The sequence below is a fragment of the Anolis sagrei genome, chromosome X (genome assembly GCF_037176765.1).
Source record: "Anolis sagrei isolate rAnoSag1 chromosome X, rAnoSag1.mat, whole genome shotgun sequence".
Classification (NCBI taxonomy): Eukaryota; Metazoa; Chordata; class Lepidosauria; order Squamata; family Dactyloidae; genus Anolis; species Anolis sagrei.
The window spans coordinates 37,638,063-37,664,605 of NC_090034.1; the positions used below are offsets into that span (position 1 = coordinate 37,638,063).

Below are 26,543 nucleotides of genomic sequence, written 5' to 3' on the forward strand. Positions count from 1 at the left end.
AATAAAGATGGATACAGATCCTAATTTCATTCTTACCACTTGCACAGAATGTAAAGGCTTTTGTTAATCTGTCCCCTCATCTCCACCGCAGTCAGCATATGACTCTGAAGCACATTTCACAGCAAAAACAGGGGGAGAACATGGCATGGTCTGGATCATGTGGACATTCAATGTAAGAGATGAATACCACTGAATACTTCACTGAATCATAGAGTTCAAAGAGCCCACAAGGGCCATCTAGTCCAACCCTCTTCTTCCATGCAGGAACACAAAGCCAAAGCACTCCCAACATCATCTTAAAGACCTCCAGAGAAGGAGATTCTACCACACTTCCAAGCAGCCTATTTCACTGCAGAACACCTCTTCATGTCAGGAAATTCTTCCTAATGTTTGGATGGAATCCTTTTCCTGCAATTTGAATCTATTGGAGGATTGTTATTATTATGTTCATTTATACCCCATTTTTTCTCTCCACAAGGTGACTCAAAGTGGCTAGTATGATCTCAACTGGGGATAGTGAAATCTTGACTGATTTTATGCCCCCCCACCCCCACCCCACAATTCTACACATTTTTAAATAACCTACAAAATAGTAGATCACACACCATCCCAGAAACAAGCTGAAAATTGCCTCCAAATCTTAGAAAGGCAAAATAGAAATAGATCATTTCCAGGCTACCTTTTCCTCCCAAAAAAATCTGCTGTGCTCTCTGCCAGGGATGTACAGGTATCAAAAATGGCTCCATCCCTAATAGCACATTCCTACTGCTTCCGGTTTGCCTTCTACCACTGTTATGAAATTAAAGAAACTGAATCCCCCCTAACATCAAATGACACAAAACTAACCAGTGAATCTTTGAAAACCAGATTAAACGACACTGGTATTCTATAAGGAAATTGTCCTGTTGTGTACCAGTAGAAAGGGGACAGGACACATCTTCCCATGGCTTTTGTATACTCCCTGCCTATCCTGACGCACACACTGCCAAAACTATCTTTTCAACCATAAAACAGCACATTGGGACTTCTACTGTTTTATTGCTGCTAGCTAGGGTCAACTGAGGTAATCATATTTCCGCTTGCAAGCCTCTGGATGCTATCATTCTTCACTTAAAGAACTCAGAGGAATGTTGCTAAGTTATTGCTTAACCATGCCAAACAAGAGGAGACAGGTGTAAAGGCAAAGAAACAGCAAGCAGCTGATAGCAGGGGTGGAGGTGGAAATCACAATACGGAAGAATGCTTACTTGGGTGTGAGCACCTTGTTTTTCTCATAGAAAAGTCGAAGATCTTGAGGACTGCTCGCCTGCGAAGGGAGAAAAAGTCAAGAAGACATCAACATGTACATGCATGCACTGGAAAAACCTTTATTTTGCAAACTCATTCTTAGATTGTGGTTCTCGTGTAGCCGAAATGCAAGAGACGAGGTATCATCAAGTTAGAGCAAAAGCCAGACCCCAGATTTTGGTGAGTGGGGGAATATTCACAACTTCCAAGACTTCAAAAACAAATGAGGTAGTGTGATTGTCAAGAGGATGCCAAGTACCAAATGGCAGCTTGTGCCTAACCCGGGGCTGGTGAGACATAGAGTAGGGGTCACCAGAAGTTTTCTACTAAGTACTCCTTTGAAAGTCTTCCTCTATATACACCTTATACCACGTCCTGCTGGTTATGAGGGGTTTGAGGGCTAGGTCGGCCTACTTCTGTTCAAATAGTAGCACTAGTTCTGCAATGACGGAAACCGATACAAATAAATTATGGTTTCAACTTCGTTTCAGATTTATGCAACTGTTAATTCTTGTTAGTAACCTTGGAAATCATCACTGACATGATAAATATAAACATTTTAATGAAGGCAAGTAGGTTTTGCTTTACAGCTGCCACACTCATGCTAGTGTTTCTCCTAATAGTAATAATCATAAATCTATTTGCATCATAACTGTAGCTCCACAAAAAGGGAGATGAATGTTCAATGTTAAGATAGCATGATAAGGTTGAAAGCAGAATGGGGAAAGGTTATATAAGGATGATGATGATGATTCATTGGAACTTATGTCATAAGTACCACCTGCTGATAGCAAAGAACTGGTGGGATCATAAACCTGCAAAGGTAGTGGAAAATGAACACGCAAAAATACTGTGGGACTTTTGAATGCAGACAGACAAAGTTTTGGAACACAATACACCAGACATCATGGTTGTGGAAAAGAAAAAAGTTTGGATTATTGATGTCGCCATACCAGGTGACAGTCGAATTGATGAAAAACAACAGGAAAAACTCAAGTCGGTATCAGGACCTCAAAATCGAACCGCAAAGGCTCTGACATAAACCAGTACAGGTGGTCCCAGTGGTAATCGGCACACTGGGTGCCATGCCGAAAGATCTCAGCCGGCATTTGAAAAAAACATTGATAAAATCACGATCTGTCAACTGGAAAAGGCCACCTTACTTGGATCTGCTCGCATCATTTGAAAATACATCACATCGTTCTAAATGCTTGGGAAGTGTTTGACTTGTGATTTTGTGATACGAAATCCACCATATATATCTTGTTTGATGTGTCATACTGTGTTTTTGTGTCAATAAATAATAATAATATCACTAACCCTTGCATATGCAAACTTTACCAGGCACTGGACAGTCATGTTTTGATCAAAGGAGATGCACATGTTAAATCATGCTTTAACTAAGAGGTAGAAACCTGTCTGCCCTTCAGGGGTTGATGTGCAGCTAATCCTATCACAACTGGCCAGAATGACTTGGCTAAAGCCATTTTCAGTTCAATAACATCTGAAAGTCAACCTTCCTTTAGTTCTACAGCAGAGGTACAGATGTTTGTTCCTGCAGATGTTTTTACTCTCTAGCTCTGATAATTCCACATTATTAGTTATGTTCTGAAAGGCCAGTTTTCACTCCTGCTTTACATTAACAAGCCTGATATTTCCACATCTTGCAGCATACACCAGTCAATTAATTACTTCCTGCCTTGCAGAAAGCCAGAGCTGCCCCCAAAAATCATCCCTCAAGAACCTCACTCAAGAAGGGAGTATCTGTAATGAGAAGTATTATAATCACCAATGGCCATCTTTCTGTTTCCAAAAAACATGAGGTCTTTCAGTGCAGTTTAAAATGCTTACAATACAAAAGAGAAATGAGCCTGTCCAAGATAGAAACTAGTGGAAGTCTTCCTGCTGCAGCAGCAAACCAATGATGAGTTCAATAGTTCCAGAATAATAGGAACAATATCTTCTAGTGCTTTTACCTAACATTACATGGCAACAATTCCAAAGAGGGCAAACATATCACATTTCTACATGACATCAAATTAGGAGGGGCAACTAATATCCCAGATGACAGGATCAGGATTCCAAATGGCCATAACACTTTGGAGAGCAGGTTCAAAACCAGCAAAATGAATTTCAACATGGGAAAACATAAAATACTACACTGGGGAGGGGGGGGGATGCAGAGATACATGGTGGGTGACACTTGGCTTGACAGCAGTCCATGTAAAGGGCATCCAAGGAGCCTTGATAGATCACAAGCTGAACTTGAGTCCACAGTATGCTCAGTTAGCTAAAAAAGACAATGCGATTCTGGAATTCATCAACAAGAGTATCGCATCCTGATAGAGGGAAGTCATAGTACAATTCAAGATTCAAAACGATTTTAAAAGATTAGAGAGATGGGCCAAAACTAACAAAATGAAGTTCAACAGGGACAAATGGAAGACACTCCACTTAGGCAGAAAAAATGAAATGCAAAGATACAGAATGGGGGATGCCTGGCTCAATAGCAGTACGTGTGAAAAAGACCTTGGAGTTCTCATGGACAGGAAGGTGAACATGAGCCAACAATGTGGTGTGGTGGCTAAAAAAGGCCAATGGGATTTTGGCCTCCATAAATCGGAGTCTAATGCCTAGATCCAGGAAAGTCATGCTACCCCTCTATTCTGCCTTGGTCAGACCACACCTGGAATCACACTGTGTCCAATTCTGGGCACTGCAATTTAAGGGAGATGTTGACAAGCTGAAATGTGTCCAAAGGAGGGCAACTAAAATGATCAAGTGTCTGGAGAACAAGCCCTATGAGGAGCGGCTTAAAGAGCTGCGAATGGTTAGCATGCAGAAGAGGAGACATGATGGCAATGTATAGTATGTGAGGGGAAGTCATAGGGAGGAAGGAAGCAAGCTTGTTTTCTGCTGCCCTGAAGACTAGGACACGGAACAATGGCTTCAATCTAAAGGAAAGAAAGAAGATTCCTCCTGAACATTAGGAAGAACTTCCTGATTGAGAGGTGTTCAGAGTGTGGTGAAGGCTCCTTCTTTGGAGGCTTTTAAACAGAGGCTGGGTGGCCATCTGTCAGTGGTGCTTTGAATGTGATTGTCCTGCTTTCTTGGCAGAATAGGGTTAGACTGGATGGCCCATGAGGTCTCTTCCAACTCTATGATTCACTTGTCAGACATCACCTGGAATAACAGTCCTGGGCAAAGCAATTCTAGAAGGACATTCCAATATTTGCAAGCCCCCCCCCCCCTCCCCGCAACTACATGCTTTAGGATTTACAGCTTAATTAAATATATCATTAACAAAACATTAACAAAACCTCATTCACTGAATTCTTCTTCCTCTCCTCACCACCACTCTAACTGAGCAATCTAGATATCAAAAGCAAAGAACAACGCACACACAAATCAATACTAAATAGTAGCCAGTGTTAAACACTTTTACATTTTAAAACACACACTCCAGACAGCCTTCTGTGAAACCCAGTATCAGGAATGCAAAGACAGCCTGGAAAACATGGATCTCCTTTTTAACCATTAATGATTTTACTATTTGTTAAAACCTCACTGCTCTTGCTAAATTTTCTGAGCGGACTCCAAGTGATTCAGCTCTTTCCTAGTTGTCCCAACGACGCTGCCTCAACAGCCACAGAACACTGACCTAGTAATGAAGTTTTGCTAAGCACCAGTGAAACCTTCCCATTGGTCACAGAGCCTTGACCAGAATGCTGAAAATATGGAACATTATTATTGCATGCCTCCTCACATCCAAATAAAGCCCTTGGTTTGTAAGGACACATATACTTCTTATGTTATGTCAGGAGGAAAAGAAAGATGGCATATCCTTCAATAGGTGAAGCACAACACTCCCTGTGAACCACAGAGAGTGTTCAAGTGGAAGGTGAAGTCCCTTTATTCCATAAAAAAATCTATGTTGAGGCACGTGGACAATTCTAAGCAGCCATAGAAGAAGCTCATGAAATGTTAACGAGCCACAAAGTAACTCACCTGGAATGGAGCTTTTCCAGTCAGACACTGGTAAATGATAGTGCCAATACTCCACAGGTCAGCTTTGGCATCATAGTGTTGGGACATAATAACTTCTGGGGCCTGCACAAGGTGAAAAGAATACATGATGTTTTCTTTAATGCTCCCAAATATATTGTACCTGGTCCTGTTGTTTCCCTTTTATAGCAACTATGAAAACAAAAGTTTCCCCTCAAATTCTCCTTCCCTGGTTATTTTTTAAAATACTGGAGAGAATTCCACAAAAGAGATTAAATATTTGACCTCCAGTTTACAATAACATAATACAGGCACAGAGAAGGCTACTTCAGAACTCTGACTAAATAAGGCATGAATTTGCTTCAGTCAGATTTTAAGCATATACATACAGTACATACATACAGAGACAGAAACAAACAACCTTCACTTTGTCACTTGATCTGCTAAAGATAGATGGGAGAATTTATTTATGTTTCCTGCTTGTTGCTCTCCGGGTGTTTTGGACTTCAGCTCCCAGAATTCTGAGCCAATGGACAAGCTCCCTAATGCTTCTGGGAGTTGGGAGACTTCAAGCCTGGTTATGGTTATCTTTATTTGCCTTCATGGATAACTTATGCCAAGAATTAGTAAGGGGAATATGTCCCTCTCTAATACGTCAAGGTAATTTTGAATGTTAATCCTGTCTTCTGGACCAAACTGGGAGCTATCCCTCCCAGTTTGGTTTCATCTGCAAACTTGATAAGCATGATAGCTATCTTTAAATATCTGAAGGAGTGTCATGTACACGATAGAGTGAAATTGTTTACTGCTGCTCCAGGGACTAGAATGAGAACCAATTGATTCAATTTGCAAGAAAAGAGATTAGGAAGAATTTATTTATTTTAAGAGCTGTTTGACAGCAGAGTATACTGCCTTGAAGGATGGTGGAGTTTCCATCTTGGGAGTTCTTAAGCTGAGATTGGCTGGGCCTCTTTCAGGACTGCTTTAAGCTGTGCAGTAGGTCTAGATGGCCCTTGTGGTCCCTTCCAACACTACAATTCTGTGATTTTATTATTTTAAATAGCTCTGCAGTAGAGCACATGCTTTGCTTGCAGAAAAGTCTTTGGTTGAATCTCTAGGTAGGCAGGAAAGACATCTGTATAAATCTTAGAGAACCACTGCCACACATCTTCTGTTTCCAGATACTATTGGACTTTGGTTCTCAAAAGGCTCAGTTAGTATGGACAATGTTCAGGGGTTCTAGAAGTTGTAGTTCAACAATATTAGAGAACCAAATGCTGCAAGCAATACCAAACTAGATGCCCTTCCCATTTAGTATATGTCAAGCTTCTATGTTTACCATACACCAAAATTTGGATTGTCAGAAAAGGGCAACAAAGAAACACCCCTCCCCACCAGGTACTCACCTGTGCTTTTCCCTCATCACCACTGCTATCACCACAATTAAATTCAGTTACATAGCATAAACATTCCATAAAATAGAGACAATGAATTGAAAAGACAGGAAATGCAGTAGGATTAAAAAGCTTAATGTGCAAGTAGTAATAGCCAGAATTATATGTATGTGTATAAGGCAGAATATCTTTCTTGGTGGGAAGCAACCAAACAACCAGTATGTACATACCATGTACATGGGGGAGCCACAGAGAGTTGCTGCCATCATATTGTTCTGCAGGTATCGTGCAAATCCGAAATCAGCTACATGTAGAACCAAACAAAAAGCAGAAGTAGTCATGATAAAGCAGTCACACAAAAGCACACTTATAATCACCACAAAAGAAGACCTGCATGCATTGAATAGCGATTACTGCTCACAGACAGAGACATAAACCATAGAGGGTAAAATCCTAAGGATAATGAGACACATGAAAGATTTACACCTGTACTACTTCTGAGCAGGAAATATGTCCGCATAGGACAGCTCCTATGCAATTATCCCATCATGCCTCCCTTTTCCATGTTTTCTGATTCAAAGCTTCCTGGTTTAATTGACTACAGGTTCAAGTTTTGTCTGAAGCAAGCAATGATACGACTAGCTTTGGAACAAGCCAAGAACATAAGACCTATTTCAATACTTAGATATCCTGACTTCTTCCAAATGTTCGAATGATAATTGAAAATGTTCTAATTCAATTCAGTGGAACCTAATGCACAAGGAGAACTTGCTAACTCACATACTTCATGTTCTGTATTTCAAAAATACAAACAAAAGGCACATCAGATTTTTTGTCTCCTACAAAAAATCACAGAAACTCATTTAAATTTAGTCAAATCAATGTGTTAAGAAAAAAGAGTCATCAACTGTTGACATAAGTATCAGTGTACATCTCACCAATCTTTATGCGAATGTTGTTAGGGTTTGATTTCTTGCCCTCCACAAAAGAAAGGAGGATATTTTGAGGCTTCAGATCCCGATGGATTATCCCTTTGCTGTGCAGAACCTTCATGGCCCCAGCAATTTGCTGAAGAAAGAGCCGGATCGTATCTTCACTAAGTGCCCTCATACCTGGAAGGAGAAACAATGGCAGAAGGAAGGTAAAAAACACAGAAACCATCACAGTTGGGCCTCCACATCTGCAGGTTTAACTTTTACAAATTTTATTATTTGTAGATTTGATTAATATGCTTTCTAGGTCCTCCAGGACAACTGTGTGGTCAATTTCCGTAGAAAGCTGACCATAGAACCTCTAGGAAGGCCTATATATTCCGAGAGAGGGGACTTTTTTATTTGCAGTTTTTCCCATCCTGTGCCCCAACTCCTGCAAGAGTGGAGGTCCTACAGAAATTATAATGATTAATGATGGATACCAATTGATTTGAGTGGTGAATGTTGTTATCATTTCTAATAACCTAAAGGTATAGTGTACAGAATGTTTGTGCTGTGGGAAGGCCAATCTGCTGCAATGCATATGAAACATTGCCTTGAACCATGGGAGGGACAATGTGTAAAATTGTTCAATAATTTTAAAAAGCACAAGACACTTGTTTTATAAAGGGGTTTATAAGCTCTTTGGATCTCACTTTGGGACAAAGGTCAAATACAAATACAAGATATAAAGACATAATAACAATGATAATATTGACTACTCTTTCCCACAATGGATTCTTTGGCTGTTATTAGCCTGCATGCACTATTTATACCATTCTTATCTCATATCTGTCCCCATGTCTTTAGGTTATCTCCATGACCCTGTAAAGGTTGGGAGATAAACTATCCCAAGGCCACACAATAATGCACTGGCTGAGTTTATTTAAATTTGTTTTGGTACAACAAATGATTTAATTGTCTAAGAGCTGTAACTCATCACAAGTGCAGGGATCCTGACAAACAAAAAGAGTTTGGTTTTAAATGAGGCAGCTCTTAAGCAAGTGAAGGTGACCAGCCTTGACACACATTCAGAGAACTGACACACAAGATAACAAGTACCTCGTGTGTTTGCCAGATTTACCTCAATATAGTTAAGTGATGTGAGGCTCTCACAAACACATACAAAACCAATGCGGAAAGCAGCATTCACCTTCCCTAATATAAGACATTTTGCCAATGTCCTGATCTTCACTACAGGTGGAAAATCTCTTGCTGTGCCCCAACTTCTGCAAAAGTGGAGGGGCTACAGTTTTTTAAAACTACTAGTAGAAGGGTTTCAAAAACATTTCCACTTGCCCTTTGCTACCAGTGTTCAAGGCTGTGTGTTTCCATGACAGCAAGTGATAATGCACATAATGTGGTATTTAGCAGTGAGCAAAGCTTTGTGGGCATATTTTTCTTCTTTAAAGACATTAGGAGAAGTTGATAAGGGGGTGAATGATGGCAACTGGAATTTCAGAAGCTGGAGAGGTAGCCAAAAAGAATCCCAACCATCCAAGAGGATGGGACTCCAGCCTCCTGTTAGTAGAGGTGGCAACAGCATGGATGTTAGTAAATTCACTCAAATGGAATGATTCACCTGGACCACTGTTGTTTAGGGTACCACATTTTAATAAAGAAGTAAATAGCTGTAGTATCAGGTGACAGGAAGGAAATACATTCCTGATCAGCATGCTCTCCTACATCACACATGATCACAATAACCCTATTTTCATACCACAGATTGCTACTTTCCTCACTCAACACTACACATGGTAAATTACTCTGTAAAAGAACTCTACTCCCCTAGTTTTTAAAAAGCCAAAATAGGGAAAGGCAAACTATCTGAAGATATTTTAAAAGTTAGCTACATCTGTCTGTCTACATCTGTCTATCTGTCTGTTTCAGTATAAAGGGGAAGGGAGGAAGGAATCTTGTAGCACCTGTAAGACAAACAGATTAAATATAGTTTTTGTATATTACAATCCATGTTCTCTGATGGCACTGATGGAGTACAAGATTTGCACCTCAATTGTAGGAGCAGGATCAAAGTGAAACAGAACTGTGATACTGATCATAAGATGGAAAACAACTGGTTTAGAATAAATATCCCAGTATTTTTAAGCTAATATACAGATCTACAGTATCCTATAGATTTACTCTGAAAGTTAAAAACCAATGTCTCAATTCTTTTTTCAGTGATCTCATCCATTTTACGCCAATCCCACCCCCACAACAATCTGTGCATCTTTACCAGAAGTTGAAGAGTGTACTTCATCAGTATATCTGCGGAACAGGGTTGTAATCCACAAAAGCACACACTAAAATTAAACAGTTCCTTTAAGTGTAAAAAGATTCCTTCCCTTACACCAATGGTGTCAAACTTGTGGTCCACAATTGTTTGGATTTAATTGTTTTAAAATTTTCTTATTAATGGTTTAGGAGCTGTACTTTATTTTAAAGGATCGTTGCCTGCCTTAAATCTTCTGCTGGGAAGAAAGGCACAATAACACATAAAATAAATCAAAATGAATAAAAGAAGCAGTACTTTATTGTTGGCTAGGCTGAACTATGGAATGACCCAACGGAAAGACCCAACAGCTAAATGAGATGTCAATTAAAGACCTATCACTTCCAGCAAGTCTGCTCACAGCTGATTTTAAACTGTAAATTTACGTTTTGTTGCTATTGCTATTTTAATCTTTGTTCTGTATATTTTAATATATATATTTTAATGGTATTGTGTTTTATCTGTGTGTTTTAACTGTTGTGTCCCAAATACCCCTAACTGCTCATGGAAAATATTGCTATGGTTTTAGGGGAGGTGGAAAATTCCACCTTTCCTAAAGGTGGAATATTTCTATGGTTTTAGGGGAGGTGCGATTGTAAGCTGCCTTGAGTCCCTCTCAGGGTAAAGAAAAGTGGGATATAAATAAGGCAAATAAAGAAATAAATAAATAAAATCCACTGGAGACATACTTTAAGGTACAGATGCTAAACTCAAGGTCCCCAGGCCAAATGTCATTTTATGTGACCCTCCAGATGCTGGACAACAATTCCTGTATCATCATTAGACATCCATGACTCGAGCTGATGGGAGCTGTGATACAGTAACATCTGAAACACTGAAGTTTGTTCTGTTTAGTCAGGATAATAGGGTTTAGATTTAAATGCAAGTCTTGTGGCTATTATATTTGACTTTAAAATGCACTTTAACCTTTCCCCAATCTCAGAGCGACAAGGGCTGTTAGGTTGCAATTCCCATTATCCCCAGTCTGCATGGCAGATAATTAAAATTGATCAGTGTTGGCATTCAATAACATCTGGAGAACCAAATTGGGTAAAAGCTAAAGAGCACTGGTCACTATGTAGAAAAACATATGTTTGGCCCTTTGTATCCGTTACAATCTCCATCCATGGATTCAATGGCCCTTTGATGGCAACCATAAGGCTGATGTGACCCTATGTGACAATGAGTTTGATACCCCTGCTTTAAGGCTACAGAATTCTGAATAAAACCCAGGAAGAATCACAGTGAGACTATTGTGTATAATCAGGTAAACATATCCGCCAGTTTTCATTACATACGTTGTGCCCCTATACATTTCATTATTACAATTTAATAATGTGTTTGTATCTTTTTAAAGGGTTGGTTTAACCTCCGTTTTCCTAATAAAACTGAATTACCATGTTATGAAATGACCCATGTTTTAGAAGTGTGGCACCAACATGAAAAGCTTGGAAAGCTCTGCTGTAGACAAATGTGAAGCAATTATCTATTGACGTCCCCTAAATAACACAGCAAAGGATTAGATCACCTTGCATTTGGCTTCAAAAACATAAGCTAGACACTTCTCTGATACCCTGCCCAGTTCTCCAGATACAGAATGACAGTGGGAGGGGATTCAGTGGTCATATAGTAGTGGAGTGTGGAGGATCTGGTCCTTGTGAGGAGGTAGTGGATACTGACCTCAGAACTGACTCAAAACAGATGTACAAAACTGTATGGTTAATTTATGCCTCCATATGAAACTAATAGGATGCCAGCCAGAGTGTTCCAGCATTACTTCATCTTTTTGAAGTGATTTATTTATTTAATGGCATGTATGAATCTTGCATAAAACAATTCCAAGTGGTAAACAGACATTACATAATAAAGCCACAAAAACACCATAATAAAATGTAAACAGACAGTAGCATAGCAGGGCATGTTATTGCATAAAACTCTGCCAGTCATAACTTGCCATTGCTGGGTTAGAATGATCAACCAAATATTCTAATTTAGTATAACCTTCCTTTGTTAATGTATTACCTTTGAAACTAACAAGCTTTCTTTGGCATCACTTTCTCTGAACTACAGTCCACCCCACTCAGTTCATGCCAACTTATGCAAAATAAAACTGGTTAATCTTTAAAGTGTCACAAGACTACAAACCCAAGGATGGAATTAATTTCTGAGGGGGTGGGGGGGTAGTTTCTAAGAGCAAGAATAATTTCTAAGCGAGTCCAAGAGTGCTATAATACTGAATGCCCAATCCAAAACCAACAGAGTCTGCCAGTTATCTTTGTTATGTATGATCTTTAGAACCCCAAGCCTTCAAAGTATATATAATTTGAGTCCATGATGACTGCTTGAAGTGGGTCTTGTTTTTGATGCTATTTATTTCATAGAATCAGAAGAGAATGCATGAGCCATCTAGTCCAACCCCCTGGCATGTAAGAAAAGCACCCCTGACAATCAAAGTACCAGTGACAGATGGCCATTGAGCCTCTGTTTAAATGCCTTCAAAGAAGAAGTTTCCACCGGATTCCCAAGGCTGTGAGTTCCACTGTTAAACAGCTCTTCCAGTCAGGAAGTTCTTCCTAATGTTCAAGTGGAATCTCCTTCTCTGTCATTTGAACCCATTGCTCTCCGTCCTAGTCTCCAGGGCAGCAGAAAACAAGCCTGCTCCCTCTTCCTTATGACATTAAAGTTTTTCTTTGTTTTTGGAATACTAACATTAATTTAGCTTGGGTAAGATGTGCCAATTCAGGCTCACTGAATGAAGGAAACTAAGAACCATCTGCTGGCAATGTCAACTTACCCATTACTTCAATTTTAAAGCATTTAAAACCAAAAGAAAAGCTGGCAGTTGCACCTGCACCTCCTTTTGCTGTGTCTTGATAGTGCTGTTTTTTAAAGGAACCATTTAAGGAAGAGGACTAAAATCTTAAAAACTTAGGCTGAAATAAATTGGTTAACCTTAAAGGTGCCACAAGACTACTCTTTCCTTCCTTTTTTTACACTGAAACAGGAAAAAATGAATCTGTTTGAAAACTGTTCTCAAGAATGAAGGAGCAGAGCTTGAGCAGAAAACTGTCTGATTCTCCCAGCAGCATTCCCAGCCTGGCTGAGGATTCTGGGAGCTGTAGTTCAACACCACCTGGCAACCCAGGTTTGGGAACGATCAAGAAATTTAGAAATCCCTAGGTCAGTGGTTCTCACCCTGTGGGTCCCGATATGTTTTGGCCTTCAATTCCCAGAAATCCTAACAGCTGGTAAACTGGCTGGGGTTTCTGGGAGTTGTAGGCCAAAATACCTGGGGACCCACAGGTTGAGAACCACTGCCCTAGGTGAAGGGGTCCCTCCTAGGTGAAGGCGATGAAAAGGTGAGAAGACAACCAGGTGAGAAAAAATGACTTTTGATTATTCATAGAATCATAGAATCAAAGAGTTGGAAGAGACCTCATGGGCCATCCAGTCCAACCCCCTGCCAAGAAGCAGGAATATTGCATTCAAATCACCCCTGACAAATGGCCATCCAACCTCTGCTTAAAAGCTTCCAAAGAAGGAGCCTCCACCACACTCCGGGGCAGAGAGTTCCACTACTGAACGGCTCTCACAGTCAGGAAGTTCTTCCTCATGTTCAGATGGAATCTCCTCTCTTGTAGTTTGAAGCCATTGTTCCGCGTCCTAGTCTCCAAGGAAGCAGAAAACAAGCTTGCTCCCTCCTCCCTGTGGCTTCCTCTCACATATTTATACATGGCTATCATATCTCCTCTCAGCCTTCTCTTCTTCAGGCTAAACATGCCCAGTTCCCTAAGCCGCTCCTCATAGGGCTTGTTCTCCAGACCCTTGATCATTTTAGTCGCCCTCCTCTGGACACATTCCAGCTTGTCAATATCTCTCTTGAATTGTGGTGCCCAGAATTGGACACAATATTCCATATGTGGTCTAACCAAAGCAGAATAGAGGGGTAGCATTACTTCCTTAGATCTAGACACTATGCTCCTATTGATGCAGGCCAAAATCCCATTGGCTTTTTTTCCCGCCACATCACATTGTTGGCTCATGTTTAACTTGTTGTCCACGAGGACTCCAAGATCTTTTTCACACGTACTGCTCTCGAGCCAGGTGTCACCCATTCTGTATCTTTGCATTTCATTTTTTCTGCCAAAGTGGAGTATCTTGCATTTGTCACTGTTGAACTTCATTTTGTTAGTTTTGGCCCATCTCTCTAATCTGTCAAGATCGTTTTGAATTCTGCTCCTGTCCTCTGGACTATTGGCTATCCCTCCCAATTTGGTGTCGTCTGCAAACTTGATGATCATGCCTTCTAGCCCTTCATCTAAGTCATTAATAAAGATGTTGAACAGGACCGGGCCCAGGACGGAACCCTGCGGCACTCCACTTGTCACTTCTTTCCAAGATGAAGAGGAAGCATTAGTGAGCACTCTCTGTGTTCCTCCCTGCAGTTTAAAATACTAATTTTTTTGTACTTCATGGGCACTATGCACATATTGATGTCCTGATTATCTTTAATTTCACAGATGTGTATTATCTCCACCAATGCGCATGGGGGCTACTGTATGCATAGTTGTATGGCCAAATCTGATGGCTAGCCTCTTGTTAATAAGCCTCTTGGTCATATGACTAGACCTAGGGCAACAGACTTCCTGTCTTCCTCTGGGCCTCTATTGCAAACATGCTACTGGAAGGACCAGTCAAAGCTTATGTTGTACTAGCATACCCTATTGCAAGTGTTGTGCTTAACATAACTAACACCAGGAGTGGGCCCTTTTCCAAGGAGAAGGGGAGATGCAACAGCTCTCAATAAAGATAGGAATATCAAGCCTTCACCCAGGAGGGAGAAAGACTAGAGGGCTGGGTTGGCGAGTGTCTTGAAGTTTTTTTGTACCTGTCCCACTTATTTCTCCTTACTTTTGAATGGAGGACAGATCAGAATCATAAACGTTTGGACAGCAATGTTTTTAGTGCAATAAGAGAATAAGGAATTGTGACCGGACCAATGGAATGACTACGGATTTGATTTTGGATGGCGTGATTTTAATAACTGTTTTTAAATTGTGTTGTTAACAGGTGGATTTTAATATGTTATTGTATATCGATGTTTTAATTTTATATTTATGTTCAAATGTCATTTTATGTTTTATGTTTAATATGGTTAGGTTTAAATTTATAGTTATATGTTATTGTCTAGCTACAGAGGTCCCTCACTTATCGCAGGGGTTACATTCCAGGACCACCCACAATAAGTGAAAAACTGCGAAGGAGGGATGTCCCCTCCTCTCCTCACCTTTCTCTTCCTCCTCCTCGTTGCCGCTTGGGCCCTGCAATTGAAGAGGCGGCGGAGGTGTTGCGGGGCCCAAGCGGTGGCAAGAGGCCCCGGCAGTGACGAGTAGCAAAAACAGAAAGGTAAAGGGGGCGAGGAAGGAAAAAGACCACCCCCTTGCCCTCTTTACTTTCATCTTCCTGCTCCTCATTGCCGCCGGCTGCGGTAGCACCACCAGCGGCAACGAGGAGCAGGAAGATGAAGGTAAAGGGGGTGAGGAGGGAAAAAGACCGCGCCTTCGCCCTCTTTACCTTTCTCTTCCTCATCGCCACCTGGGCCTCTTGCCACTGCTTAGGCCCCGCGATTGGGGAGGTGGCAGATGCAGCGTGGAGCCCAAGAGGTAGCAAGAGGCACAGGCAGCAACAAGTAGCAAGGCGGCAAAGGTAAAAAGGGCAAGGGGGTGGCTCTTCTTCCCTCTTTGCTACTGTGTTCCCTCATTAAATTTATTTATTTGTTTTTTTAAATGTGAAATAGCAAGTCTGTGGTAAGTGAACCGCAAAGTAACGAGGGAACACTGTATATGTCTTGATTTTCACATATATGTGCGGCACTGAATTTTGCCATTATTATGTTGGAAAATGCTTTGAGTCCCCTCAGGGGAGAAAAGCGGTATATAAATGCAGTAAATAAATAATTAACAATTATTATTATTAATAATAATAATAATACTTTATTTGTATACCACCCTATCTCCCCAAGGGGACTCAGGATGGTTTCCAACATATAAGTCCAAACATTCAATTGCTAGAAAGGAAAATCATACAGACAAATTAAAACAAACATCATAAATAATAAAATCCTGCTAAAACATACATAAAAAATTAAAAACTAATTTCATTATAGCTCCATCAGATGGATTCAAAATACCAACGGCCAGTATTAGAAAATGGACATGGCCAACTATAAAAGGGCTGGGCAAGGGGTAGTGCAACAAGGTATCATAGAGCCGGGGAAGTGGATAACGTGCAGAACAGAGTACTATCTATACTGGCATAGGGAAGGGACTAGGGACCAATAATTGTTGAAAACCTGCTGGAACATCCAGGTTTTCAGGTCCCTATGGAAGGAGGACAATGTAGGGGCCTGCCTAATCTCCCTGAGGAGGAAGTTCCAAACTCAGGGGCCACCACCAAGAAGGGCCTCTCCCTTGCCCCCACCAACCGTGCTTGTAATGGTGGTAAAAGCAAGAGGAGGGTCCCCGGCAGATCTTAGAGCCGGCGCCCATTCATAGGGGGAGATGTGGGCACGAAGATAGGCAGGGCCCGAACCATATACGGAGCTGTTTTTAATAGGGGCTTTGTGCGCCTGAGGATCATATCAGGCCTTGGGGATTTCATGGGGTGGAGCCTGATGGTGTCAATAAGCATTATGCACTAAGTAACAAATATAGCTGCTTTCTAGTTGAAAATTCAGTGCATTTATAAATTGGAATATGATTTCTATCTCTTAACTTTTGCAAAATGCAGTAAATTTCATAACCAACTAGGATGGGCTTGCCACATTCTATTTCTTCAAATCTGGGCAGACTTTTCTGCACTGCATTCCAAGGAATTTGTATAATATGCTAAGTATGCACTGTAACTGCGGCACTGCTTGTCTTTCTGGAAATATTTATGAGCAAAGAGAGAGAAACACAACACTGTGTGATCACTAAGTGCTTGACCTGGAAGAGGGAGACCCCAGTCAAATTGATCTAATCATGAAGCTTATTTGGTAATCTTTGGCATTAGGAAGAGGTAGAGAAGTAAACAGAAACTCCACCCCTTCAGTCTTGTAGCCATCTTTGCTACAAACTCATTTGAATAATTTAGCCAGAACACTCATTAGGCAGGCACAGCACCTGGAGCATTTTCCTGCACTCTCTTTCTCAGAATCATTGGTTTCTGGTCTTCTCCATTCTTCTGTTGTCCCCCTAACTGCCTCATCCCATTCTTCTTTGCCTCATCTCTTTGCCCTGCACTTTGGAGCATCCACTGAGCTCCCTTCCTTCCCTCACTTCCTCTCAACACTTGCCTCAATTCATGCTGTTGTGAGACTACCTACACTCTGAAAAACAATACTACTTTACAGAAGTTTTTGCTACTTTGTAGTGGCTACTGCTATGTTATATCACAGGGGTCTCCAAACTTTGTAAGCCAAGGGGACGGACTATGGTTTGGGGAGAAAAAAAACATGAATGAATCCCTACGCACATAGGTATCTTATTTGCAGTGCAAAAAAAAAACCAAACAAACATGAAAGAACAATATAATATTTAAAATGAAGAACAAAATTAACCAACATAAACTTACCAGTATTTCAATGGGAAGTGTAGGCTTACTTTTGGCTGATGAGATAGTCAACTTAATTAGGATTGTTGTTGTTGTTTTGTGTTTCTTAAAGTCATTTCAGACATAGGACAACCACAAGTCTGAAAATTAGTTCAAGAGACATAACCACAACAAGACACGATTTCACCCTTCTGGCATCACTTTTCCATATTTTGCTTCTGCCTTTTTTTCTTTATATTCATCACCTTTTGCTGCTTTTGTAATTGTCTATTGCATTCCCTACAGCCATGTGATATTTCACATACCAACCATGTTCCCTAAAGCCATGAAGATGTTTCTTAATGAATACACATATATATATGTACATACACAGAAACACACAAATACATGCTTATACAAACTATCACCGGATTACAAACATACGACTTTCAAACAACTCATTGTTACAAAATGGGGGTGAGAAAACTAGAAGCAAGAGAAACCTACCCCACAGAAAGGAAATTTAATCCCGAAAGAGTTCTTAAACCTATCTTGTTTATAACTTGGGTACTGCCTATACTGTCCATGCACATTCACGATGCATGCTCACTTGGAAGTGACATTCATTGAACTTAGTGGGGATATAGTTCTAATGGATATAACTGGACTGCGAATCTGGATTTTGTTGTATACTTTTCATCTGATTTGCTAGCTAGGGCTGCTGGGAGTTGAAAAATCTACAACATTTCCTGAGCTATAATGCTAGCAAATAATCCAAACCTTTTGGTTCCTGTCTTAGTTTGTGCAGAGTTTGTTATTTGGCAAAGTACAACAGTGCAACCCTAAGCATGTTAATCAGAGGTAAGCTCCATGAAGCTTAACAGGTCTTAATCCCCAAAACGTCTAGGACGGTAGCCTTTTAAAAGTAACCAACTAAAACTTAAAGATTCCCATTGAAATGGAGAATCGGTGGATGTTCTCCACCCTCACAAAATGTTCTTTTAAAAATTCCTCAAACTGAGTTTAGAAGAAATAAAGTGGTGGAAGACACAGAACGAAACGGGGAAGAGGGGTAAAAATGAAATGTTTGTCCACGGAGTAAGCTCTGTATATTATAATGCTTTCTATTAGGGTTGATTTTTACTACTGCATTTGGTTGGTAAATGCTTGAAGAGTCCCAATTCTCTTTGTACCTGAATATAAACAGATCCCACTAATTCACAAACATGAACTCACAACACTTTCTAAATTCCAAAAAGGAGAACCTTGGCTGCTTGGGTTAAAAACAACAACATATTATCCACCTTTCTCTTTGTGTATGTCTTTCTCCACAGCAGGAGAACTGGACCATACATCTGACCTCTTCAAAGAACCTCTGCTGCTTGAAAACTCTACCTTCAGTACACACAGAATCCTAGAGTTGGAAGAGACCACATGGGCCATCTAGTCCAACCCCCTTCTGCCATGTAAGAAAAGCACAAACAAAGCACCTCCAACAGAAGGCAATCCAGCCAGTATTTAAAAGCCTCCAAGGAAGGAGCCACCGCAAAGCAAAGTGCTTTACTACAAACGCTGGACAGAAAACATACCATGAAATGCCATATTCTAGTTGCAAAAGTTTCAGCACCCTATTTATGTAAAAACCGAGTAAAAACAAAAAGTAGTCACAAGGGTACTTACTGTGCAAGTAATCTGCCAGATCCCCACCATTGCAGTACTAAAGGGGGGAGAGAATAAGTCCAAACATGAATCAGTTAAATATATATGTATTTCATGTTAAGGAACAGAACAAGCAAAGTTACATTTCAATTGGGGTACCTGTGAAGAAAGTGTTAAAACGGATTTATGTCCTGTCTGAACAAATACATTTCACTATTTGAGCAATTAAAAAAAGCAAGGTTATCTATTTTACAGGTGGGGAAGAGCTGCCTTTTAAGAGTTAAGGAAATCAGACTGGATGTATATCAGCAAGGTAATTGGCAGATGCACTGAATTACAGTTGGCCCTCCATATTTGAGAGTTTATTTCATGGACTGGTTTATTCAAGAGTTAGTAGCTGCCACTTACCTAGAGCGACCTCCTCCCCTCCCCTCTATCTCCTGTCCCACCAGCAGCACCAGCCACATTTCCACTCCATCAATCCCCTCATCCCACTCCCCTTCCTCCCAATCTGCTGTCCTTAAAAAAAGCCAGCTAGATTTGAAACTCCTCTCCAACCCATTGAGCTCCTCACCCCACCCTACTCCTCTTCCTCCCACTCCTTTCAATCTGCTGTTCCTTCCAACAGCACCAGTCAGATTTTAAATCCCTTCTCAACCCACTGATCTCATGTTAGCCCCTCTCTTGAGCTTCCAAAGCAGTCAGCCAGATTTGAAACCACTTCCAGCACATCATCCTCTATTGCACTGTTGGAAGAATCTTAGGCACCTTGTACACTGCCATACAAAATCCAGATTATCTGCTTTGAACGGAATTATATGGCACTGTAGACTCATATAATCAAGTTCAAAGCGGATAATCTGGATTATCTGATTTGATAATATGGCAGTGTAGAAGGGGCCTTACATCAACTGCAAAACTCTCAGCATAATCTACCTCCTAAAAGTAACAAAGTAACCAAGACCCTATTATCCTAGAATAATTGATAATATTTCATAATTGCTCACCTCCATCACCAAGTAAACCGAGTTGGCCAGCTCCTAAAAAATAAAGAGAAGAAGATTTTTTTTTCCAGTCAGTCAAAACTGTCAAGCAACTGAGGAAAAAGGAAGGATGTGCAGACAGAAGGCGCTTCTATAAGTTCTCAAAATATGGCAGGCTCATGTGGGAAAACAAAGTCCTTCAGGTAACCCGGACCTGAGTTTTGTAGGGTTTTTGTGATCATAACCAACTCTTAGAATTGAGCCAAAAAATGCACCAACATCCAGTGAAGCTGCTGAAACTAAGAAGCTGTGTCCCTCCTTTTAATACAGTCCTAGGCCTCTTCCACACAGCTGAATAAAATCCCACATTTTCTGCTTTGAATGGGAATATATGGCAGTGTGGACTCGGATAACCCAGTTCAAAGCAGATATTGTGGGATTTTCTGCCTTGATATTCTGAGTTATATGGCTATGTGGAAGGGCCCCTAGTTAACAATCTAGCTGCAACTCTTTGGAAGAGCTGATGTTTTCCACTCTTTCAAGGCTGCACTGCACAATGTGTATGACAGTAATCCAAACAGGATGTACCAGAGGGCGCTTCCAGACAGCGCCAAATCACAGGATTTCTAAAAGGGACAAAAAAGCCAGGACCTGAGAGACGGTTCCCACACAGACCTGCCAATCCTGGGATTGCTTCCCTAGCCGTCCTAATTGGCCTCTGTCTCGGGATAAAATGGAGGGAAGACAGGGGACATCCGCCAGAAGTTTTTATGTATACGATTATGCGCTGATTCATATCTGCAGATATGCACACATCCTAATAGAATGAATACAAGCATATTTGCATGTGCACATATACAGATCAGTGCATAATTGAGGGAATAAAAAACTTTTGCCGGATTTCTCCCTTCCCCTAATTATTTATTAAATCTCTATTTACAGTGTTACAATAATTAAAGAGTTTCAGAGAGTTCTAATGGTTTTCCATTCGTGCTTCCTGTCAATCAGCTGTGTGTCCCTTTGACAACCCAATCAGTTGATCAGCTGTTTCGGGCTTTTTAAAAGGGATGGACATCAGCTAGAGAAGTCTCCACAGGGGAGAGGGAAGGAAAACATGTGTTTTCTGGCATGTAGGGTCACACAGACATGAGAAAATACACATCTTTCAGTCAGAAACGGGATAAAAGGGGACTTTTTTCTCCCCCAGCGTCTATCCTTTGTAGCGAATCATCACGAGTTTTCTAGTTATGTCATCTAGCCACCCCCCATTTTGAAATGAGAGTTCTCGAGATTAAGGTACTATGTGGATGGGCACAGCTGGGGCACAAGCCTGGTCCTGGTAACTGCAGAAACCTGAGCATTCAGACTCAAGGCTGAACCCAGGAGTACACACAAGGTGCAAACCTATGTCTTCACGGGGAGTGTAAAGGCATCCAGCACAGGCTGCATCCCTATTCCCTGATCTGCCTTCTGACTGACCAGCAAAGCTTTTGCCTTGTCTAGATTAAGCTTCCATTTGTTTGCCCTCGCCCAGTCACTACTGATGACAGACACAGATTTAGAGCTAACACAAGCTTACTTGAATTGAGGCAGAAATGAATAATAAGAGCTGAATACCTCTCATCCAAACCACAGGGATTTAATGGAGATAAAATAAAAGGGTAAGCTCATAAATCTCATTAATGAACTTTTCTGCATAGCACATTGATTCTTTTTATGGTCCTGTAATGTTTTGTAATGATAGTTGAGTTGTTTTGCTTTTTGTTTGTGTGTCATTATTTATTCCATTTAATATGGAGTTCCTTTAAAAACAACCTTGTTTCCCAAGTTGCTTTGAGTGCCTTTGGGTAGGAAAGCAGCATAGAAAATGAACTAGCCAAATAAACTGTACAAATCTATGGAATTCATCATTCATCATATTCTAGCTGAAATACACATTACACAGCAATATTCTTATCAAGAGTAGATGGGAGCTTGCAGCTATCTGGATGTTCTCTCCTTTGAAGGCACCTGGTTCACGAAAACATTTATACCAATATGCCCTATGCAATACAAGAGCGTGTAGAAAAGTAGGGATTTTGCTTCTATGAGGGGTTAAACCATATCATAGATTTATAGGTGACAACATAGTCATCGCACCAAACCTCCCTTACTTTCTTTTCTTTTTCAAGCTTCAGGACTGAAAATTTACATCATGACCAACTGTGACTGCAATCTTCGAAAATCAAGCAGGGCAGCTTTGGACAGACAGTATACAATAGTTTTCATCTAAGTTGCAAAATGGTTTCTGAATGGGATATTTTTATAATGAAAACACTGACGGTGCATACGAAAACAGCCACTGAACAACACTGGCAGGGTAACCAGAGATCCACTGTTGCATTCAAGAACACAACCACATGCCAGTTTCCAATTACTCTTGGGAAATAGCCATCAAGTCATGCCACTGAAAGAATTCTCAGCAGTGTTGCCACTGGACCCAGAAGGAAGTTTTGGAGCATAGCAGAAATGGTTCATGTCACTACCTCTTCTCTGATAATGGTCTGAGAAATATAAAACTCGGAAGAATGATTGACAAACAGTTAAATGGCAATCTCCCCATTTTTAAAATATGAAAATGCACACACATACACAGACTGATATTTTTGAATGGTAATCGGTTGTCTCGGGAAACTGGTCTTGCTATTATTTTCCAGCATAATAAAAATGATTCCAAATAAAAAATAAAATTGAGGGAGGTGGCAAAATCAGAGCTTAGAAAAACTTACAGGCTTTCGAAGTCTGTAACTCCCAGAACCCTGATCCAGCACAGCCACCATATCAGACTAGGAATTTTAGGTGTCAAAAGCAACTTTTCACAGTTCTAGGTAGAATAAAGATTTTTACTTCAGACTGTGGCAAAAATGCATCCATTGACTTTATTAAAACAGTGTGCCATGTCTTTCCTTAAAGGAGCTCAAACGTGGCTCAGACGTGACCCTCAGTCAATCCTAACATGAACTCTGTAAAGTCAAGAAGGGTGAGAGGAGGTTTCATTCAGGACCTTATCCAGTGCATACCATGTTTGTCTTTCCTACTAAGATAGGCTGTAAGCAGCTGCCTAGTCAGAACTCTAAACTGGCTCTCATATGTCTGTGTTTCTCGTTATCTGTAAAAACAAACCAGATAGCTCTGCCAGTAGAAAACTAGCCAATAGGGAATATGCTGGGCTCAAAAATAAGTCTCCCACATAAGAATGGGTTGATTCCTGTATAAAAAATGCAATAACGCTATCATTATAAAGGTGTTCCAATGAAGTACTCCATTGCTTAGACATAAAATTGCATACCATTTTCCTATTCAACCTGATTGGTTAGCTTTTTAAAAGTAATAATGTATAAAACAAGTTAGTTGTTCAACATTCTAAAAATAATGATTAGCTTTCAACACCATGATGGATAATGGAAACCAACTGGGTTTTTTTTATTTAAAGAACCTTTCTTAGTTCTACCCAAGTGTCCTTCCTCTATCGGTCCCTGAAACTGGGAGCGCAATAGGCCGAAGGCTTTGCATCCCTATTTGGTGACTAAACAGGGACAATGTACCCTGGTATCAGGGCTTTAAAAAGCTAACGTTTTGAATCAAAACTCCCAGATTCCTCCAGCCAGCATAGCCACTGAGGGAGTTTGGGAATTGTGACCCAAAAGAGATTATTTTCCAAGTTCCAAGTAAGTATATACTACCTGATCCTGAAAAAGTTGTTTTCCGTGAGACAAGCTTCCTCTTTTGTTGCCCCTCATTCTGTCCCCAAATAAATTCAGATTCGCACAGTAAGTCTATTTGGAATAAGCTTTGATAAGTCCTAAAAATATCATCCTGATCTTTCAACATGTACAATTTCACTTGGTCTTCTACACTGTGCTGACCTCATTAGCACTAGTTAATTCACAACTGCATAGTAACTGGGGCATCAATTTTCAAGGCTTTTCAGATGGAAACCATTCTAGTTCACAATGGAGTCCGAAAGGGGAAAAAGCAAAAGGTAGTACGCCTACATAGCCCATACTTTCCTCATGGCTCAAAACTATTTACTAGCCTCAAAATCCAAAAGGCACACTACATACAGTGATACCTTAGTTAGATTTGATCAAAATACCAGAAACATTCAAAGCTTGGGTCTTTTTTATTAATCTCACTACAGAGATAACCCACCTACTCTGGATGTTCTTTTTCCATAACGAATCAACCTAGATATCCATCCTTTCTATTATTGCCTGGGGGGGATGGGGAGGACACAACATTCCTGTTAAAACAATTGATTACTCAATTTAAAATTCAGAACACCAAACTATTAGGAGGGCACCAGGACACCTATCCTTGGTTCAACCACTTTTAACTCCTCAGTGTGCAGAAATCAGCTGTGCTGCTACTGTGAATTAAGGGGAAAGGATCAGTTTAAATGAGATAATAACTTTATCATAGCTTGAATGAGACAGATGATTAATGCTGATGGGAAGGGGAATACAAACATGAGCACTGAGTAGTGTGGCAACCAAGGGTTGAAAAGCTATGGAAAGCTACTTATGCCAAAAAGGCAACTAGGTGCCCCCTGATGCTAAGGGACTACAGTGCCAATGACCCTCAAACTAAGCTCATGGGACATGATCAAAGCTGCATTCAGAATCACCAAGAGCCATTTCACAATATACAACTATAGTGATGGCTGGGCTTTAACTACAATTGAAATATCCTATAGAATTCTTAGATTTACAGTTTTGGAATGAGAATTTTGAATTCTCAGTCAGAGAAATTCACCAAGCTACAAATTCCAGTATTCCAGGTCAGATACAGTGAAGTTATAATTGTGTGGTGTAGCTGAATTAAGTTGCCTACCCATGTAATCATGGTATTTTCGGTGCAACAGCTATTTTCTTTTAAACTAGGCTGCAATGTATTTCTTGGGTTTATATCCCAAATTTCTTCAAAAAAGGAAACTCAAAAGATAATTTAAAACTATCTGTACAATTACATAACTATAGTAAAATCTTCATCATGGTTTGGCTGTATGTTGGTTCGAAAATTACCTCTACCAGTTCTTTGAAAACACTTGGATGTGATTCATTTGACCCTGGAGACTTGAACTTGTATGAAGTAACCAAGTTTTCCCATATTTACTCTTTATCTATCCTGTGCTGCATTTCCCCTACAGCAGCCATCATCTACTTCATTTCCCTCAGACTGAATACTGTTTTCTTTTTAGGGAAAGACCAGGCAAATGGTGCTGAATAGTTCTGCCCCTTTTCTGTCTCTTTTAGCATTTCAGCAGCCTTATTATTTCCTTGTTATTTCGTCACAGATATAACAAAAAAGCCCCTTTTACTGTTTTTAATTTCTCTAGCAAGCCTGAGGTCATTCTATGCTTCAGGTTTTCTGTCCTTGTCCTTATACATGCAGGCTCTTAGTTTGAATTCCTCATTGGCAATTCCTTCCTTTTTCCATTTCTTATACATGTCCCTTTTAAATCCTAACATAGTTGACATTTCTTTAGTCATCCCGTCCTGGTTTCTTTGGAAATGTCCCATTTTTCATTCTCATTGAAACTGTTTGACCTTGTACATTCAGTATCTCATTTTTTTAAAATCCATCATGAAATCCCTTCTCTTTTAGTATTATTGACCATGTAATAACACCAAATAGCTCCCTAAATTTACTGAAATGAACAGACTATGTTCAGCTTCCCTTTGCCATTGTATAACAAACTCCAGGGGGAACATGGTCACTCTGACCTGAGAAACTCAGAATTCATGTCTAATGTGTCTGGTAGGACCAGAATGTCCCATTTTCCACAAATAAACTCACATAATTGCATCATTTTCTCACAGAGAATGGGAAAATTCACTTTTACTACAACTCAGTGATGTGAGTTTTAAAGAAAACTAGAAACCACTAAGGAGTAGTTAAAAGATTTTCCACACTTAGCTTAAATATTCTTACTTACTTAGGCGATCCCTCGTTGTCCGAGTAGGATAATCCTCCATCCAGGGTGGGTCTGTAGGTGACTGTGGAGCCCTATTCTTGACCTTCATCATCTCCCACAGTGAGGGCATTGGTTTCCAGGTGGAAGGCGGTCCCGGTCGGCATTGGCTTGACGTGCCTTCCTCTTGGCACATTTCTCTCTTTCACCCTCCATTCGTGCCTCTTCAAATTCTGCAGCACTGCTGGTCACAGCTCACCTCCAGCTGGAGCGCTCACAGGGCCAGGGCTTCCCAGTTCTCAGTGTCTATGCCAGAGTTTTTAAGGTTGGCTTTGAGTCCATCTTTAAATCTCTTTTCCTGCCTGCCAACATTCCGTTTTCCGTTCTTGAGTTCGGAGTAGAGCAACTGCTTTGGGAGACGGTCAGGTATTCAGACAACATGGCCAG

The 26,543-nt window shown here is 40.5% G+C and overlaps 1 protein-coding gene across 4 annotated transcripts in view; it reads right to left on the minus strand.

Annotated features, from left to right (window-relative positions):
• ULK1 (unc-51 like autophagy activating kinase 1) overlaps positions 1-26,543 on the minus strand; it is a 76,055-nt gene that overhangs the window by 36,788 nt on the left and 12,724 nt on the right. For all 4 annotated transcript variants that reach the window (XM_060785644.2, XM_060785641.2, XM_060785643.2 and 1 more), the window contains exons 4-9: positions 20,168-20,200; positions 19,182-19,218; positions 7,625-7,798; positions 6,917-6,990; positions 5,296-5,397; positions 1,248-1,306 (exon numbers count right to left, since the gene is read on the minus strand). In XM_060785644.2, the coding sequence (XP_060641627.2) occupies positions 1,248-1,306; positions 5,296-5,397; positions 6,917-6,990; positions 7,625-7,798; positions 19,182-19,218; positions 20,168-20,200 (479 nt within the window). The remainder of the gene's footprint in view (positions 1-1,247; positions 1,307-5,295; positions 5,398-6,916; positions 6,991-7,624; positions 7,799-19,181; positions 19,219-20,167; positions 20,201-26,543) is intronic.